At 37.8% G+C, this 20,099-nt stretch overlaps 1 protein-coding gene across 16 annotated transcripts in view; it reads right to left on the minus strand.

Annotated features, from left to right (window-relative positions):
* ABI1 (abl interactor 1) overlaps window positions 1-20,099 on the minus strand; it is a 142,791-nt gene that overhangs the window by 18,739 nt on the left and 103,953 nt on the right. For 10 of the 16 annotated variants that reach the window (XM_027073680.2, XM_027073679.2, XM_015070623.3 and 7 more), the window contains exons 3-6: window positions 11,060-11,236; window positions 5,072-5,086; window positions 4,242-4,342; window positions 2,520-2,660 (exon numbers count right to left, since the gene is read on the minus strand). In XM_027073680.2, coding sequence (XP_026929481.1) covers window positions 2,520-2,660; window positions 4,242-4,342; window positions 5,072-5,086; window positions 11,060-11,236 — 434 coding nt within the window. The remainder of the gene's footprint in view (window positions 1-2,519; window positions 2,661-4,241; window positions 4,343-5,071; window positions 5,087-11,059; window positions 11,237-20,099) is intronic. The other 6 variants (XM_015070624.3, XM_015070632.3, XM_015070629.3 and 3 more) reach the window with 1 other exon arrangement.

Consider the following 20,099-nt stretch of genomic DNA (forward strand, 5'->3'; position numbering starts at 1 on the left):
AGCTCTGAGCCTGGAGCCTGCTTCAGATTTTGTGTGTGTGTGTGTGTGTGTGTGTGTGTGTGTGTGTGTGTGTGTCTCCCCTCCTCTCTCCCGCTCACACTCTGTCTCTATCAAAATTAAATAGACATTTAAAAAAAATAGCATGATGGATGCCACAAAAGAAAATGTACAAGATGTTATGAAAGTTAGTAAGTTAATAAAAAGTGTAACCAGTTTTATTCTGGAATTAATATGAAAATCTCCATCTATCTCAAAGAATGGTGATAAAACAGGAAAATTTTTTGGAAAACAAGCAAACTGGCAAAAACAAACAAAACAAAAAACAAACAAACAGTAGTGAAGTTTCAGCATGGCGCATTCTAGAAGAGTTGATACTGTTAATGCTAAACAATCCCTTACTATTCTAATTCCTATGGATTCACTGTGTCTTTAGGCATAGGACCTCACACTATCCAGTTGTTTTTAGTAATGTGTGCATGCACATGTATACTAATGTATATATGTGCACATGTAACCTCAGGCTCCATAGTATAGTTTAAAATCAACATCACTGGCTCAATAGGCCCAGAAACTCAAGACAGCACTGCTTAGATAAGATTGATTTTCTTCTCCAATATGATTATTCTATAATTACATTATCATATGTTATGCAAGAAAAAGAAAAAAAGAGCAAGCTGTTTATATAAAATAAATAGCTTCAATGTAAAGGCCTCCCTACTCCCTCAAGCGAGGTGATCAATATTCTGCTTTGTGCCACCACTGCATCACAATCATATGAAGTTTTTGTATTTATTATGCTCTTATACAATTACTAGCTTATGTGTCTTTTTTCTCACATAGGGGTTGGAAAATTACAGCCAATTGGCCAAATTTGGCCCATGGTTCATTTTTATGACTTGTGTGCTAAGAACATTCTTTTCATTTTTAGAAGTTTTTTTAAAAATTGAAAGAGGAGTATTATTTAATGACACATTAAAATTACACGAAATTCAAATTTCAGTTCTGCATACAAAGTTTTATCGGAACACGGCCACATGCTCATTCATTTAGGTGTTGTCCATGGCTGCTTTCATGTGCAATGACAGAGCTGACCATATGGCTCACAAACCCTAAAATATTAACAATCATTAAAAAGTTTCTTGGGGCACCTGGGTGGCTTAGTCGGTTGAACATCCAACTTTTGATTTCGGCTCAAGTCACAACCTCACGGTTTGTGAGGTCGGGCTCTGCACTGTCCGCACAGAGCCTGCTGGGAATTCTCTCTCTCTGCCCCTTCTCTGCTTGTGCTTGCTTGCCTGAGCGCACACACTCTCTCTCTCAAAATAAATAAACTTTAAAAAAAAATTTTTTTTTTAAAGTTTGTTGATGCTTGTTCTAACAAAATGAGCTTCTGGAAAATTAAACTTATTTTCCTGGTATATCCTTAGTATCTAATGAAGTAACTTTTAGTGACTAGTTGTTGAATATGATTAAACTATTATTCCATTATAAAGAAAAATCATGCTTTGAATTATTATTCAAAAATATATAAAAAAAAAAATTGGTCCTCACTGATCTTGACCTGATATACTAACTGCAGGTATCAATATAATCATTTCTTTACTAACAGTAACAATAACAACAAATTTCCATTACACAGCACCTGAGAGGCTTGACTTCCCTGAGTCCCCTCAAAATGATTTTGTGAAATTTCTCTAATATACCAACCTAAAAGTCAAGGTATAGAGAGGTTCCTTGCCCAAGTTCTTAAGTGACTGATAAAACTAAAGAAAAAAATAAATTAAACTATACAATGAATTTCTCTGGCTGTATAAAAATATCCAAACATGGTGTTGCTACTTTTGGGGGGAAGGGCCTAAGCAGGACTTTAGGGTTGCTGGTCATATTCCATTTTCTGATCTGGGGATGGTTATGTGGGTGTATTCAATTTGTATTAAACCATCAAGTTGTATACTTTACAAATTGTATACTTTTCTGAATGTACATCATGCTTCATAACCCAGTTTTTCAAAAATCCACTGGGGAAGTGACTTCTAGAACTTTTTTTTTTAGCAACTTACATATTATAGTATACCAACTCTCTTAACAAATTCTTCCTCATATTTCAGGTGTCCTTTTACTTCCAACCTCATAAAGTTTATATGTTGTATAATTTCTGATATTTCACCTTTTATCCAAAAATACTTAAGAGTGGTTGCCTTGATCTTTAAATAACTGTTTTAAAAAACATTCTTTAGGCCCTGATCCAAATAGGCATTTATACTAGGCATTTATACCTCCATCAAAAAGAAAACATAGTAGCAATTTGCAATTGTATGAACAGATATTTAAAATCCCCCCAAAACAGAGGAATTACCATACAAATTTCTAGAAACATCTACAATGTTATTAACCTCATCTTTTATATTCTATATTAGCATTAGAGCAGTACTCTACCTTTACTCAGCAACTTTACAGGAGTTTGTCGCCAGTCAATAACCCCCACTCATGGATATTCAAAGGCTCAACTGAAGGTTTACCTGTGTGTCCTCGGTCTCTGGTTTAAAGAAGCTGTCCTGCCTGGACTATGTTGACTTCCGAGCCTAGCAGGACTTGTCATGTAGTCATTAGGAACTGTTGGGGGTTTAACAGGTTCCAGGGTTTTGTAAGGAGTATTTCGTCTAAAGAAGCATAACAGAGAAGGAATAATGAATAAGAAAGATTAAGTGGTAGTTCCCCCCCCCCAAATCTGTGATTGTCTCTTGATAACCAAGTACAAGTTTTTTTCTTTAACTTGTAATAATAAAGTTTTGTTTAAAAAAAAATTCTTTGGGTGCCTGGGTGGCTCTGTCAGTTAAGCGTCCAACTTCAGCTCAGGTCATGATCTCATGTTTCATGGGCTTAAGCCCCACCTCAGGCTCTGTGCTGACAGCTCGGAGCCTGGAGGCTGCTTCAGATTCTATGACTCCCACCTTCTCTGCCCCTCCCCCACTTGTACTCTGTCTCTCTCTCTCTCTCTCAAAAACAAATAAAAGTTTAAAAAAAATTTTTTTAAAGAAGTGTTCTAAAATAAAATAAAATAAAATAAAATAAAATAAAATAAAATAAAATAAAATAAAATAAAAATAAAATAAATAAAACTCTTAATTGGGGTATATAAACTTTGTTACTTTACACAAAAACTAAAATTTGTTACTTTTTGTTATAAAAACCCTAGGAAAGGGTAATTTAAAAGTTCTAACCTTATTTCTGAAAATAATGATTCTAATTTTTTTTAATGCTCAGTAATATTAATCTTTGAAATATACATTATTCCCAGCCAGCTCAGTCACCCACAAGCCACTGTCCTTGTACATTGTATGAAAACTATCTCCTCTGCATTTTATTCGTACTTCAGTGTGGAAATAATATGAACAAGTACATTTCCAATCCTATATAATGCCACGCATTTCTTAATAAATGATTTTAACTTTTCGATTTAATAATTTCATGGTTTTTTTTCAGGGGACAGGGGTTTACAGAACGAAAATGGAAACTAAGATTCTATGAAACTGTTGATTGTTAATCCCTGTTACTATAAAATAATGGTTCCTCACCCTTCTACCAAAACCAAGAACTCTACTACATGACTTCCTATTTTAAGGTGAATAATCTTTCAGAAATATCTTACCAATTATTCAATATTTTTATTGCACTGAGAACTGAGAAGGAAGAAGCCACAAATTGTTACCTTTTCTACTTCTCCAACTAGCCTTCCCCCAAAGCTCAAGTATGAAGGGCCCTCAGATTACCAGCAGAAGCACAGTTAAAGATAGAGAGTCCCTAATTTCAGGTGCCAAGAACAGATGCAGGCTATGAAATCAAACTACATAAAATACACCACTAATTTAAAGTCCTGCAATATGCATACTGTAAACACATGTGAAAGCACCATATGGAATCCTCTGGTAATTTCACTAGACATAAACTTAGGCTACACTTATTTTTTTTTCCCCAAAAAAATGAATTAGAAAAAAAATAAATGATGTTTATTGACATATATACAAAAGAAGTTTTCTAGTACAGACTTCCATAGAGAATATTATAAAACAAGCGGATTCACCATGGATTCTGTTGAAGGAAATAAGAGCCAAAATGAAATTTGTAAAAGGTAGTTCACACTGAGAGGGTCCCACAGCAAGAACCCATACATTTACTTAAGTCACAGAAATATCTTTTTCTTCAGCCTATGGATTTTCTTGTAAAATGAAGTTGAATCTTACCCCAGTGTTCCCCGGCCTGACATGGGAGGGCTTGGTGGTTTCTGAGTAGGAGGATTTGTTCTCGACAGTGTGCCAGTTCTTGCAGGCTGGTTATTTCCATGCTAAAATGTGGAAACAGAAGCTTTTATTTTTATATCAAATTGTTCTGTTGGTGTTTTGACACCATATATTATTTTTTTAATATCAGAATGTGAAGTAAGGATTCCCAGACAATTTTAGTAACAGACTTTGGTACCACATTTTAATAAGTCAAGAAACCACCTGCACTTGGCTTTTCCTATTATCTTTCTGTTATTCATACTAATTTATGGCAAAACACAGGTGTGAATATTGGATTTTATATATTATTTTGTTGTTGTTAAACATGTTCACTGAGATCAAACTTATCTGCATTCAAATACTGGATTTCTCCAAATTTTTTTAGATATGTGCATGAATAAAAACTACAGATCTCAGTGTCAACTTGCTAAAACATACATCTGAAAAATCGTTATCATAACAATTCAGTAACAAAGTCATATATGTCTGGAAAACCTCCAAATGGTTAAGTCAATAAAAGCAAGGCAACTATCAAAAAAATGAGCAAAGCAATAAATGTTAGCAAAATTAATGTTCCTATATAAATGCAGATGTCAATATATCTTTGATATATTAACACATCCAAGCTAAATGTTGCTGATTTGAACTGAGTTTCAGTATATTTAATCTACATAAATCCTAGGGGAAAAAAGCAGACAGACACAGGAAGAGTTTTCAAATTTTAGTGGCTCTGCAGCCTCTATCAATATAGAGGGAATACTGTGGATCAAATGATAAGTAGTATCTCTTACCTTGGCTTTTAGCCACTTTACGTTGGCAAAAAAAGGGGGGAAAAAGTAGAAATTAATTCGTAATAAATTATATCTGATAGGACACGTTTATATTTACAATTATTCATGTTAATAAGCTTTTACCCAGCCATATTTCAAATATTTTATAAAGAAAAAATATCCATAAGCAATAGGGAAATATTCGTGTGTATCAAATATTTTTCAAAAGAATATATTCATAAGAAAACCACCACTTAATTATGCCAATCTTATACAGGTCCAATAATGTCTTGGGTTAGTATTTTATCCTATGAAACTAACTCAACTGAATCACAGGTGATAAACACTGATTTAAACACAAATACCTTATCACATTAAATCTAAGTCCACTTTAACACAGTAGTGTACAAGGCCTCAGGCTTTCCTAAAAAAATCAATGCCCAAGTATTATTTGAATGGTAATATAGTATTTTAAAAATTGATAAATTATAAATGTTAACACTCAAAATCACATGTTGCTTCCAAATTCAGAAAAGGGCCTAACACCTTGATGTTTAAAAAAAAAAAAACCAGGGGTGCCTGGATATCTCAGTGTGGGTTAAGTACCTGACTTCAGCTCAGGTCATGATCTCACAGTTTGTGAGTTTGAGCCCTGCATCAGGCGATCTGCTGTAAGAGCCTGCTTCAGATCCACTGTCCCCTTCTCTCTATGCCCTTCCCCTGCTCAAGCATGCGCGCACACACACTCTCAAAAATAAATAAAATTATTTTTTTAATTTATTTTAAAAAATAACAAATTAAATTTAAATTTTAAAAAATCACTATGCACAATAGTTCCTTAGTCAGATTCCAACTAAGGCATAAACAGGGTCCGGAAACCTCATTTGTAACTTATGAATCTAAATCTGAGCAAGCCAACAGTAGTAGGAAGTTATAGGTTGCTTTGGTTCTAAGTTTTCTTCTGAACCAGTTTAGCCAAAATTCAAAATTGGAAGAAAAATTGCTTTGGTCCTAAAGGCTACTTCTATGAAAGATTATTAGCCTATATATGAGCTAATATGGCTTATGAATAACATGAAATAATGAGTATAGTCCTAAAGCATCACCACTTGTACGATGCCACTTAAGAAAAAGTATCTTTACGTTGTAGACTCTAAGTTTGTATATTCTGGGGTCTCAAGTTCTTTCTTTAACATGTTCCCTTTTAAATATGTAGGTACCATTTTTCAGGTGACCATAAAGGCAACATTAAGAAAGTCATCCAGGGGCACCTAGGTGGTTCAGTTGGTTAAGCATCCAACTTCGGCTCAGGTCATGATCTCACAGTTCATGAGTTTAAGCCCCACACGGGGCTCTGTGCTGACACCTTGGAGCCTGGAGCCTGCTTCAGATGCTATGTCTCCCTCTCTCTCTGCCTGTCCCGTTTGGGCACACCCACGCACGTGCTTGTCCTCTCTCTCTCTCAAAAACAAACATTAAAAAAAAAAAAAAAGTCATCCAACAGAGGAATGTACTTTGTCTTTTAGATACAGTCTCATTTCTAGAAATTATGCCAGAATTTTGGTGTTATTTAATGTTTGTTTAGAATGATATTGCTCATTTTTATCAATGTCTAGAATCCTACCTAGCTGCTAAATACCACAGCAGGATTTAGAAACTGTAAACTTGAATAACAAGATATACTAATGTGAAAGCATTACAATACACTAAATATTATACTATTCTAAGGTAACTTAGAAGTATTCTTAAAAAAAATTTTTTTACGTTTATTTATTTTTGAGAGACAGAGACAGAGCAAAAGTGGAGAAGGGGCAGAGAGAGAAGCAGACACAGAATCTGAAGCAGGTTCCAGGCTCTGAGCCATGAGCACAGAGCCTGACACAGGGCTCAAACTCACAAACCGTGAACCTGAGCCGAAGTCAGACGCTTAACCGACTGGGCCACCCAGGTGCCCCAGAAGTATTCTAAATATAGCCACACATCTGCCCCCATTTGTGGTTTCAAGTGAATAAGAAAAAAAAGTTAGCGTTCAAGTATAAATTGATCCCAAATGAAAGAATGAATGGAGAATTTGGGAATAAAAATTCTAGCTGAACTCTGCTACTGTGCAATGGTATAACCTTTAACCTTGTATGGAGCCCAGCCCTCTCTACCAAGTATATACAGAAGTGTTTGAGTTTGAGAGTGTTAGAAGGAAATAATCTCTATATCTTACTGCTTAAAATACTCTAATTGTTAGCAACCTACAAGATTTTCCACTTAAATGTCCCCAAAACACATCCAAACTAGACTTTTATTTTCTTAAGATCTCACTTCATTTCTTTAACATTTACATTTACCATTTCCCTGGAATTTTGAGTTGAAAACAATAGAATTCTTTTTGATTCCTCCCTATCTTTTGGTCTAAGTAAAGCTTTATGTACTATAGGTGCTAAAACTCTGTAAGGCCAGCCAATCCTTTCTTTTATATGATTCATTAGTTTACTCCTTTGTCTAATACAACCTTTAAAAAACATCATTCCTGGGGCACCTGGGTGGTTCCATTGGCTAAGCATCCGACTTTGGCTCAGGTCATGATCTCAGAGTTCGTAGGTTCGAGCCCCCTGTCAGGCTCTGTGCTGACAGCTCAGAGCCTGCTTCAAATTCTGTGTCTCCCTCTCTCTCTCTGCCCCTCCCCCACTCGTACTCAGTCTCTCTCTCTCTCAAAAATAAACATTAAAAATTAAAAAAAAAATTTACCCCTATCCTAAATCTTTAGTGTCTCCACAAATAAAATGTAACAACTCCTAGATCACATGTTCTTTTCAAGGCTTAAAAACAAACACATACATTGAAAGTCCTTTGTAAATTAGGAACAAGTCCATAAAGCTGTTAATTATTATTATGGTTTATTAAAAATAAATGTCTCTACTAAGTACTCAGGTCTTGTCTAGTCTAACTTACCCTGAAAACTTATGCTCCCTATAAGGTTTATCTTCTTTGCGTTCTCCTTTATGTATATATATTCTAGTAGTTTCCCTGTGCTAGGATTCTCTTATTCATATCTTATACTGTTTACAAAAGTCAAGCCAGACTTATCTTAAGATATTTTTTCCATATATACGGGGTGCTTGGGCGGCTCAGTCGGTTGGGCACCCAACTTCAGCTCAGGTCATGATCTCACTGTTTGCGGGTTCAAGCCCCGCGTCAGGCTCTGTGCTGACAGATCAGAGCCTGGAGCCTGCTTCAGGTTCTGTGTCTTCCCTTCCCTCTGTCCCTCCCCATTCATACTCTGTCTCTCAAGAATAAAATAAAATGTTAAAAAAATACATTTTTTCCATATATATATATATATATATATATATATATATATATATATATTTTTTTTTTTTTTTTTTTTTTTTTTAAAGTAGGGCCCACAAACAGCACGGAGCCCAATGAGGGACTTGAATCATTACCCTGAGATCAAGACCTGAGCTGAGATCAAGAGTCGGACATTCAACCGACTGAGCTTCCCAGGTGCCCCATTTTTTCCATATTTTTAATTCATACCAAATTTCTGTGTAACCATCTACTTCACAGCATAAAACGCTTTAGCACAGTAAATATTTAAATAATACAAATACCAAACCCCTTAAATTTATATCACAAAATATAATATGATGGAATATTAATTTTGGAGCATGGAAACCTTAACATAAAACTTAGCAGCTATAAGAATATTAATATATTTGGAAACAATTTTTTTAATCTGTATATATTTTTTAAAATACCAAAACAACAGAGGCAAAAGTCAAACAGCAGTATGAAGAAATATTTGCCAATATATAAAGAGCTCATTTCCTTAACAGAAAAAAGAACCCTTAACAATCAATAGGAAAACAAATTTCTAAACAGTAAATGGGACAAAAGATAAAATAATTCCAGATCTATAAGTACAGCTTCTCTCTTTTATTTCTCATAATATTGGCCCTAGCATTTGTTAAATTAACTACTACAAATTTCTAAGCTTCCTATACCTCTATACTCTAGAAGTATTTATTTAATTTGGCAATGATCTCTCAGAAAAATCAGAAAACAGGAGAAATAAAGTGGCAATGAGACAACTGGGGAAAAAATAATTATGTGTATATTTGTATGTCACAGAAACAAAATATAGACAAATATGCCACAAAGCAGCTTCTAAGATATAATGTTCTCATGCACCACCCACCCTCCCACCCCTAGTCAAAACAATAACCTGTACAACTATATAAATGTACTTAGTGCCACAAAGCTGTACACTTAAAATGTTAAATGGTAAATTTTATATTTTGCCACAATACTAAAAAAAAAGTGTCAACATCCATTACAAAAAGTAGACTGCCTAAATTTACATCTTCATACTTCATATATATATATATATAATGTGGCATTTACACTTCCCATTTATACATTTATGATGAAATAGCTTCATTTTCTCACCCAAAATTTCCTTGTAAAATTTGCTTTCATCTTCTAATCTGCTAAGGACTATGTATTAAACTATTAAATATATTTATTAGTAGAGGGATAATATAGGATATTCACTTCTAAGCTGGTGACAGAACTTTCTTAATGCATGTATACTGTTCTGAAAGAAAGAAAAAGGAGAAGAAGTGAGTGAGAGTGGGTTTGTGTGTGTACATGTGTGCATATGTATATATGTAAGTTTTAATCCCAAGGCAGTTAATCATAAAAAGAGTTCTTCTAGACTCTCAATATTCAAATCCTAAAGTTCAATCTAGTCTAAAATATCTTAAATTAAAATTGAATTTAAGCTCTTACACAGCCCTAGCCACATCCTCTGGGTAAAAATATAAGAAACAAACAAGTAGCATCCTTTACATGTGCAAAGTGTTCAAATTTTACATACAACTTCCAAGCATCACAGTAAAGAGCAGATTCCATAATCTCAGAGAAGAATAAAGGTCAGTGTTATCAGTCAGCTATTTCCCCCCTCTTGATCAAGAACCCCAAATAATTCAGAATGCAACAAATAGCAGCTGTCAGATCAATCAGCTAGGGAAAGCTTCCAGATTCTAGCTGACTCCTAAAATTCTATTATAAAAATTCTGAAAACTAGACACAAAATCAAAATAAAAGTCCTCTAGGAAAAGGACTACTGAATTTCAGAGGAATCATTTATCCTGAGCAGAGAAGATGGAAGAATTCAGGCCATTCAGTATGTTTACAAAATAACCCACGAACACCTATGAAGTTGACAAGTCACAGGTATCCTTCAAAAGGAGTTAATTCTGCCGTGCTAAGAAATAAACATGGGCAACAAATAATCTCTCCTAAAAGCCCTTAGGGGCAGGGGTGAGGAGGAAGAGATGGGGGTGGGGCACAAAACAAAACTACACACAATCTTTTATTTTTTCGTAAGTTGCTGGAATTACAGCCACACCTACACATATGCACTAATATATAAACATATTTAGAAATCAAAGGGTTAAAGTTCCTATAAATTATTTTCTAAACCAACTCTGTAAAGCCTACAAGTTTTATTTTTAAATATCCATTCATTCATGGTACTCACAAATTTGAAGTATTAGTTTAGGATTCAAATGGCTTAACTGACGAACAGCCATTTTATTATCTTCTTAAATAAAGCCTGTTCCACAGGTAAAATTCTGCCTTAAGCTTAGTATATAGAATACACAATTAATATTAAATGTTCTTTGAAAACTAATGCTAGTTACTAGCTAATAGAATCTATTAATTAAGAAAATTAGGACCACTTGGGTGGCTCACCTGGTTGAGTGTGTGACTCTTGATTTGGGCTCAGGTCATGATCTCACAGTTCATGGGATTAAGCCCCACTATGGGCTCTGAACTAACAGTGTGGAGACTGCTTGGGATTCTCTCTCTTTCTACCCCTCCCTCACAGGCTCTCTCTCTCAAAATAAATATTTTTTTAAAAAGAAAATTATTTTTATCTTCCTATTTCCTACTCAAAATATTTACTGGATAAATTATTTCAAGTTAATGTAATATAAAAATGCTTACCTTGACACCATGGCCCACATCATCCAGAACTGTATAGTCAATAGGTTTCCGAATATACCTTACAGGGCGCTCCATATTTGCAGGTGCTATTATTTTGTGAGTTCTTGATGTATTCTTATTTGTTGTCAAAATGCCAATCTCTCTTCGAGCTACTTTTTCTTTATGAATGTCCACAGTCTGTATTTTAAATGTGAAAAAAGCAAAAAAAAATATTATTAGGCACAGTAAATTATATTATGTCCATTATACTGGACTACATACACGTTGGACCACAGGACTGAATTACACGTCTGATCTCCAGTGAATACTATATCTTTCCCTTCAAAATTAAGGAAATTAACATCCTTGAGACTCAAAACAGGTACTATCTAAAGGTGATTAAAAGCACCAACTGATTTAATGGATTTGATTCCAAAACAATTTCCAGGAAAGCAATTTTCATTCCTAAAAACTCAGTGTGTATGGAAAGTGGGGGGGTCTTGCTCTGAGAAGCTTACACTTTATTTACTGGGGAGGCAGACCTGGAAAAATAAAATAAAATAAAATAACTACAACACAATGAGGTTAGTGCTGTAGTGACACATGCACAATGTCAGAGCCAAGATACCTAACTAGGTTCAGAAGGGCTCACTTAAAGACTATACAGCATGTAGGTTTTTAAGTATGAATAAAAGAAGACGCAGATAGGGAAATTATTCAAGGCAATTATTAGAAAAGATGATAAGTTACAGCAGAGGTTATACATTGGCAGCATGAAGCCTAGCTAATTCTGGCCTTTATGGCTTAAAAAAAATTTTGCTGTTGTTTAGTTGCCAACATTTAAAACTGGACAGTAGTCAGCACATAAGAAATAATTACACAACTACTCGACAATTTGAACTTTGCCCTAATGGTAGTGAGGAACCAATGACAAATCTGAACTGAGTGACATCATCAGATCTGCATTTTAAAAAATACCTCTGGTAGAAGTGTTGAGGACAGACAGAACAAGAGTACTGGCAGTGAGACCAGGTAGGAAGCAATTACAATAGTCTAGGTAGAAAAGCAGCAAGGGGCAGGGGAGTATTGTCAGAAAAAAAAACAAGAAGGGGCGCCTGTGTGGCTCAGTCGGTTGAGCATCCAACTTCAGCTCAGGTCACGATCTCGCCATTGACGAGTTTGAGCCCCGCGTCGGGCTCTGTGCTGACAGCTCAGAGCCTGGAACCTGCTTCGGATTTTGTGTCTCCCTCTCTCTCTGCCTCTCCCTTGCTCATGCTCTGTCTCGCTCTGTCTCAAAAATAAATAAACATTTAAAAAAAAAAGAAAGAAAGAAAAAGTTTCATGTTAATGACTGTTGAAGATTCTATTTCCAAATTTTATTTACTTTAGAGAGAGAACACACATGCGGAGTGGAGAAAGAGGGAGAGGGAGAAGAAGAGGCAGAGAGAAAGAGACAGAGAGACAGAGACAGAGATATTTCAAGCAGGCTCCACGTTCAGTGCAGAGCCCCACGCGGGGCTTGATCCCATGATCATGAAATCATGAACTGAGCTGAAACCAAGGGTCAGACTAAGCCACTCATGTGCCCCTCTATTTCCAAATTTTAAAAAATTGATTGGGAAAGAACCTGTAATTAAAAATGTTGTCCCAACTCCAAAATAAGGTATTAGGGAGACAACTACCCTAAGTGTCTAGCAATTTTCCACATCTTATAAGAAAAAGCACTACTCCCCTCTGTCCTGGATATTTATATAGTAAACAGCCTTCATATAGTGTCTTCTTGGAGAGCAAATGGCAGAGTTGTTTCTTCCCAGTGTAATAAAAATAATGTCATCCCTGGGGCAAAGGTCAGGAAGGCTTTTTGCCTGTTGTAAAAAATCTGGTCCCATAAACTGGGAGTTCCTTTCTTGTAATGAAACCAACTGTGCATACAAGTATCACTTGGCTCTCTTTGCAGGATCCTATGGAAATTGGGGCTAGTTATCTAGCACAAATACTGACATTGGCTACTGCCATTGCCATGAGCAATGACATCCTGGGTCTCATGTCTCTTAACAGTATCTATTCTGGCAGGCTAACTTCTTAGCTTGCAGGAAATGTAAAATAATCTTAAAACTTTTCAGAATTTTTGACAGTTTCAGCAAGGAGAATGGAATGCTGACAGAGTTTTCTAGAAATGGAACGAAAGACCAGCAAACAGGAATCAAAAGAAGTCCATGGGAATCGTGAGTGAACATGCTGACCAAATGGGATGGTCAACCAAGCAATGAACTGTCCTCTACTGCCTATTAATAAGGCTAAACTGAGGTGATAGTTTCAGGGTGAGGACCATTTTGTAGGTTCAAAGATAGCAGTCTGAATGATGCCCCAGTTACTGTTAACTTTCCATCAACCTGACAGTCAGCTTCAGAAGGTATGCCCTATAAACAACTGGTACTAAGATTTACCTGGCAGAGGGAGCAGGGAACACAAAGTTCTGTTCCCTTTCAGACAATTTTACACCCAACGTTTCACTGGGTGCCAAAGGAGAAAAACTGCGACCACTGTGGTCAGAACCAGAAGAATCTTTAGAACTTCAGCTAGTTTGCTTAGAAGATATGGGGACGGGGCACATAATGCTTTTTTAAGAAATTTTTTTAAGCTTTTATTTATTTATTTTGAGAGAGTGTGAGAAAGCAGGGGCAGAGGCTGGGGGGAGAATCCCAAACAGGCTCTGTGCTGTCAGGGCAGAGCCCGAAGCAGGGCTCAAACTCATGAACTGCTAGGTCATAATCTGAGCCAAAATGAAGAGTCAGATGCTTAACTGAGCCACCCAGACGCCCCACATAATGCTTAGTACAGATGGCAATGGCTGACTATGTTACTGCTCAGTCCCTTCTACAGTCTATCCTGTCAACATTCAGTCCATACAAGATTAGTAAAAGACCTCAGCATTTTTTGGCAGTAGGTCCTGTCTGCTATGAGGGAGCTTTGCTTGACTCCAACCCCACCCCTGAAATTTTACTGAGAGAAACTACTACAGGCACTGAGTAGTCTTCAGGTTCTTACTGTACTGATTTAGGATTAAAATGATGATGAAGGGGATCACTGGAGAATGAGAAACTCGCCCAAGAAATCTAGATAAATTCCTACTCTCAGACCTTCCAAACTTGGAAAACTCCTCTAATTCTTATGTTGAAATCAAGCAAGAATTTAAGAGAGGTTATCATGACAATGGAGCAGCACATAGCCTACAGTAGGTGGACTCTTAAAAATAATGCTGTCACAAGTCATCCAAAGCGCACAAGCTCATCTCTCTGTCAGAAAGCTATCTGGCTGTAGCTGCTGAATGTCAGTAATGATGACCCTGCCACAGACCATGGGACCTTGGGTGGATCAAAAACACTACAGATTTATTTGATTGATCAGCTTGTAGCTACAGCACTGCTCAAAACTGAAAGGAAATGCACCTTGTTTACTGGTGCAGAGCTGCTCTCTCCCCACCTCCCCTTTAGTCCAGCCTCAGCTGCTTTACAGAGAAAGATGATTGGGGGTGGAGTTTTCCTAGACCCTAAGGGGAACTGAAGATCAAACATACCCAAGTATGCCAGATCACGAAGGAGGGGAAGAACCCAAAATTTCATGGCTGTTACAGAAGCCCATGTCACCTTCATAGCGATTCTGTGAAGGGAGAGGGTACCTGCTTTCAGCTATTGAGGTTTGGACAGAATTCACAGTGAGAAAGAGTAACTAACTCATACTTTTCAGCTGGTATCTTTGGACCAATTCAGTGTATTACTGTTGTGGCTTCTATCACTGAATGTATAACTGGTACTGATTTTACACATCTGCACCGTGAATGCTCCTAAGTGCTGAAGGGGATTATGACAACTGGGAAGAGCCCATGTAGAAAGCACTGGTAGCTTAGGCATTCCACAATCCTTATGATCCCTTTCAGTACAAGTCTCCATGCACAGATGAGTTTACTGACTGGAGCCTCTGGCAAGAGGAGCAGCCTCCACCAAAGGTATCCCTTAATTTTTGGATTCAATGCCTCCCTGACATGGCCACCAGGTACACTCCTTTTGGAGTTTCCTATTTGAGGATGGGTTAACACAAACTCAATGACTAGTAAAGTGGGAAGAGCCTATCAAGCCTCTCTTCTCACACTGAAGTGGGATATTCAAGAATGCAACCAGCCTGGCCCCTATGGTATTTCAGTTTCATATGAAAAAAATGGCAATTATCCCTGTGGGGAAATTTTATCCTTCACTCTGCCACCTAAACCAAAGTCGTTGGCTCATTGAAGCACCTGACTCACAGAGGATCCCATGAACATCTGCACCTGGCTCACCAACGATTCAACTACAATGAAACCCAAGAGTGCCTGGTGGGCTGCTGTGCTGTTCAATTTCAGGGCCAGCCACACAGAGCTGAAAATGGGTGCGGTTGCTTTACTCTGTGGGCAGAATTCAAGAATGCTCTCATAGATCTGACCAATACTCCCCCTCATAAACCTTGTTTTTACTGACTCTGAGTCTGTTACCAATGACCTACCTGTTTGGTCTACCACTTGGAAAACTACAGACTGACATATTAAAAACTGGTCATAAACTGTGGGGACATATTGCAGTGGCTGACCAGATCATCGAGGTCACAACCACAGATGCCCACGGTAAGGGCCCAGTGTCTGAAGAGATCAAATGGAATGAAGCTGATTAAGACTGTACTGCCCAGATTGCCATTACCGCTGCAGGTTCTATCATCATACAGCAACACATGTACAGTCACAGAATAGAATCATGGTAAAGGACTCTGTGTTCCTGATGCAGAGGCAGCCACTGCATCCGACACGTGTAATTCCCAGAAGATCCATTTGTCTCATGGTGAAGGAGGTCACATCACTTGCTACGGACAGATTGGCTACATCAGACCTTACCCCCCACCCTTCACACTATTAGTGGTGCCTTACCATTGATGACACTTTTTCAGGTTATGGTATTGCTATTCCACCCCAGGTGACTCCAGACACACCACTGTTACCCTTGACACTAATCTGTCATGTTTTTCACTTTCCAAACCATATGCAGTCTGATAATGATGTTTTTATTCCAAAGGTCACTAACAATGGGCTGTTAGTGAAGGCATTTGATGGCCTTCCACACTCACTACCATCCACAGGCATCCTGTATTGCTGGATGCTGGAATAACCTCCTCAAAAATCAACTCAAAACATTCAAAAACAAAAAACAAACTGGACTCAAAAATGGACAAAGGACTTGATTAGACATTTCTCCGAAGACAGATAGATAGATAGATAGATAGATAGATAAGAAGATATACAAATGGCCAATAAGTACATGAAAAGATGCTCAACATTACTAAATCACTAGGGAAATTCAAATCAAAACCACAATGAGATAACATACCCATCAGGATGGCTACTATCCCCAAAGAACAAACAGAAAATAACAAGTGTTGAGGAGGACCTGGAGAATATGGAACACCTGGGCATTGCTGGTGAGAATGTAAAATGATACAACTTCTGTGGAAAACAGTGTAGTGGTCCCTCAAAAGATTAAAAATAGAATTATCATAGGACTCAACAATTCCACTGCTGGGTATATACCCAAAAGAAATGAAAGTAGGGTCTTCAGGAGATATTTGTACACTCATGTCCATAGTGGCTTTATTTACAAGAGGCAAAAGGTAGAATAACCCAAGTGTCATTAATGGAAGGATGAATAAACAAAGTGTGAAATATTACTCAGCCTTAAAAAGTAAAGAAATTCTGGGGCACCTGGGTGGCTCAGTCAGTTGAGGATCCGACATCAGCTCAGGTCATGATTTCGTGGTTTGGTGAGTTCAAGCCCCACATCGGGCTCTGTGCTGACAGCTCAGAGCCTGGAGCCTGCTTCCGATTCTATTTCTCCCTCTCTCTGCCCTTTCCCCACTTGTGCTCTCTCTCTCAAAAATAAACATTAAAGAAAAAAAAATTTTTTTTCAGTAAAGAAATTCTGACACATACTACAATATGAATTTTGAGGCCATTATGCCAACTAAAATAAGCCAGTCACAAAAGGAAAAATATTATATGATTCTACTGATATGAAGTATCTAGAGTAGTCAGATTCATAGAGACAAAACAGGATTACAGTTGCTAGGGTCTGGAGGGAGAGGGCAATGGGAGGTGTTATTTAACGGATACAGACTTTCAGTTCTGTCAGATGAAGAGAGTTCTGAAAACTGGTTGCACAACACTATGAACATACTTAACACTAAAGAACCGAACACTTAAAATGGTTAGGTACCGACTGCCTGGCTCAGTCAGTAGAACATGCGACTCCTGATCTCGGGGTTTTGAGTTTGAGGCCCATGCTGGATGTAGAGATTACTTAAAAAAAATAAAAATTAAAAAAAAAAAAGGTTAAGATGGGAAATTTTATGTCATGTGTATTTTACCATAATTAAAAAGCTTTTTTAATCAACTCAGAAAGATTTCTGACTATACCTCCCTTAATTCTTCCTGGTTCACACATATCAGTACAGCAGTTTGGTTACTGAATGTGGATGACCCCAGGAAGAGACCATCTCCTCCTTGCCACTTGAGATCTGTCCTGACCATTCCCAAAGGTGATGCTTCTTTCTTTCCCCTAATGGAAACCCCATTTGTACCCTCTGGATAGCAGCCTAGACAAAAGAGGGCCTTGGGATTTCTAACATAATTCTGGTTTAGTCACCTGAGTTTTCTTGTTGGATTTCTGTGGTCTTAGACAATACAGATAGTGACCATTTGGTTAAGAAAGTATACTGCTCATCAAGTCCCCTTACAGTGAATCATGTGGACCAAAACAGAAGACACAGCAGGGTCTCTGTAATTACATTTAATAAAAATGCCCTTGTCCCTCTTGCATCTGACCCTTCCAGACAAAAGGTTTGGGTGAGAGTCAGGGATGACTGGGGGAAAGGGAGAAGTTCTGTACTGGTACAGGACACACCGATCTTGTGGAACTAGAAGAACAACAACTCTGGCACCCATGGAGTAAACACTTTAGATCTCAAGAGGTAAGAAAGAGGGGCTTTAGTAATCTCGGTCTTCCAAAATCACCCCTGGAGTCTTTCTCACAAAGGAAAATTCCCTAGTGCAGCTCTCCTAAACAGTGGAAGTGCCTGAAATTAGACTGCTAAGTCTGCCATACCCTGCTGAACAGCTATGATCACAATTGGATCACCATTCTCTTTAATGTCACAGAGAAGTCTTCAGGAAGCAGCCGAGGGCCCCGGTTCCTATACTTCCCATATATAATACCTGTCAATACCTCCAGGTGTCTTTCCTATAGCTATCATTTAGTCATTCCAAAGGGCAGACGTTACCTGGCTGATGGCATAAATAGGACAGACTGGACTGACTGCCTTTAGGTAATCCCTCCAAAAACATTACTTGTTTTAGCATTAGACTCTCAACTATTTGTACTGAACTGGAACCTCTAAAGCCTAGCAGCTCTCCAGGAGGCAACACTGCAGAAACTGTCAGCCTGTGCTCCTTGACTTTAGGACCTATCTGGGGAAGAAGGGGACAACAACTGTAAACACCACATTCTCACAGGAATACTGGTGCAGCAAACATGAACTTTGCCCTTTCCAAAGTAAGGGTATTCTTAATTATTTGGTGGGGGGGATGGGGGTGGATGGACCTCTTCAGAAGGATAACTTGTTAATTACATGCAGTCTGAGGCAGTTATCCCTAAAATGGAAGTCATCCCATTGGAAAATGAGCCTGGGTGGTTCAGTCGGTTAAGCATCCATCTCCTGATTTCAGCTCAGGTCATGATCTCATAGTTTCGTGAGTTCGGACCCTACATCAGGCTCTGCGCAGGCAGCATGGAGCCTGCTTGGGATTCTCTCTCTTCCTGTCTCTCTGCCCCTTCCACTCACACCACCTCTGTCTCTCTCAAAATAAATAAATAAAACTTTAAAAAAAAAAAGACAGAAAAAGAAACAAACGAAATGTGGTTGGAAACTTGTCCCTGATTTCAGCTAAGGTGATCAGTGACATCACCTCAGTCCTGGGGCCACTCAGGTCAGTCTCAATTCACTGACCAGGATTATGATGGATGACAGAATTGTCCTAGACTTCCTCCTTGCAGGACAAGGCCAAATCTGTGCATTCCTTAATACATCCTGTAATTCTTAGATTAATGCCCTGGATCAAGTAGAAAATTGGTGAAGAAACTTATAGAGAAAGCCACTTGGCTCTCTAAGGCAGACCTTGGCACTTGTTCAAATGCCTGGGTCTAGGACGCTAGGGAACACAGTTGAGGTCAACATTGCAGTTTGACCTCATCCTGCTACCCTATCGACAATGAATAACTTTAATTAAATGTCTTATGAGATAAACTGAATAGCTCTAGTCCCAGCCTTTGTCAGACAAATTAATGAGTGACCAGTAAAAAGTATAATCATGAGAAATTTTACCAGAATCCAACAAATGTATAGAAATTAGGGGCAAATATTGGAGTACTCGGGTGGCTCATTAGGTTAGGTGTCTGACTTCAGCTCAGGTCATGATGTGTTTATGGGTTCAAGCCCCACACTGGGCTCTGTGCTGACAGCTCAGAGCCTGGAGTCTGCTTCAGACTGTGTCTCCCTCTCTCTCTGCCCCTCCCCCCCACTTGCGCTCTGTCTCTCTTTCTCTCTCAAAAATAAACAAACATTAAAAAAAATTTTTTTAAGAAATTAGGGGCAAATATTGTTGAAGGTAAATTGTCCATGGTTCCATAACATTTCTGTGTATCTTGTGAGTACAGCCATTGCCTCTCTTTGTTCCATAATATCTTGTTAAATATGTTTGTAAGGATAAACATATGATAAACATGAAGGATAAAAATATCTCCCTCAGGAGCAAAGGGCAGGTTCATTTACTGTCTCAAACAACAAAGATGTCATCTCCCTCTAGGATTAACACTGGACAGGCTACTTCCCATTGTAAAAGTATGGGTTCCCTAACCTGGAGGTTCCTCTCCTATAAAACAGACTAGGCTGCAATACAGGCAAGGTAGAACCAAAGGCATCACTCAGCCCT

This window comes from Acinonyx jubatus, chromosome B4 (assembly GCF_027475565.1).
Source record: "Acinonyx jubatus isolate Ajub_Pintada_27869175 chromosome B4, VMU_Ajub_asm_v1.0, whole genome shotgun sequence".
Lineage (NCBI taxonomy): Eukaryota > Metazoa > Chordata > Mammalia > Carnivora > Felidae > Acinonyx > Acinonyx jubatus.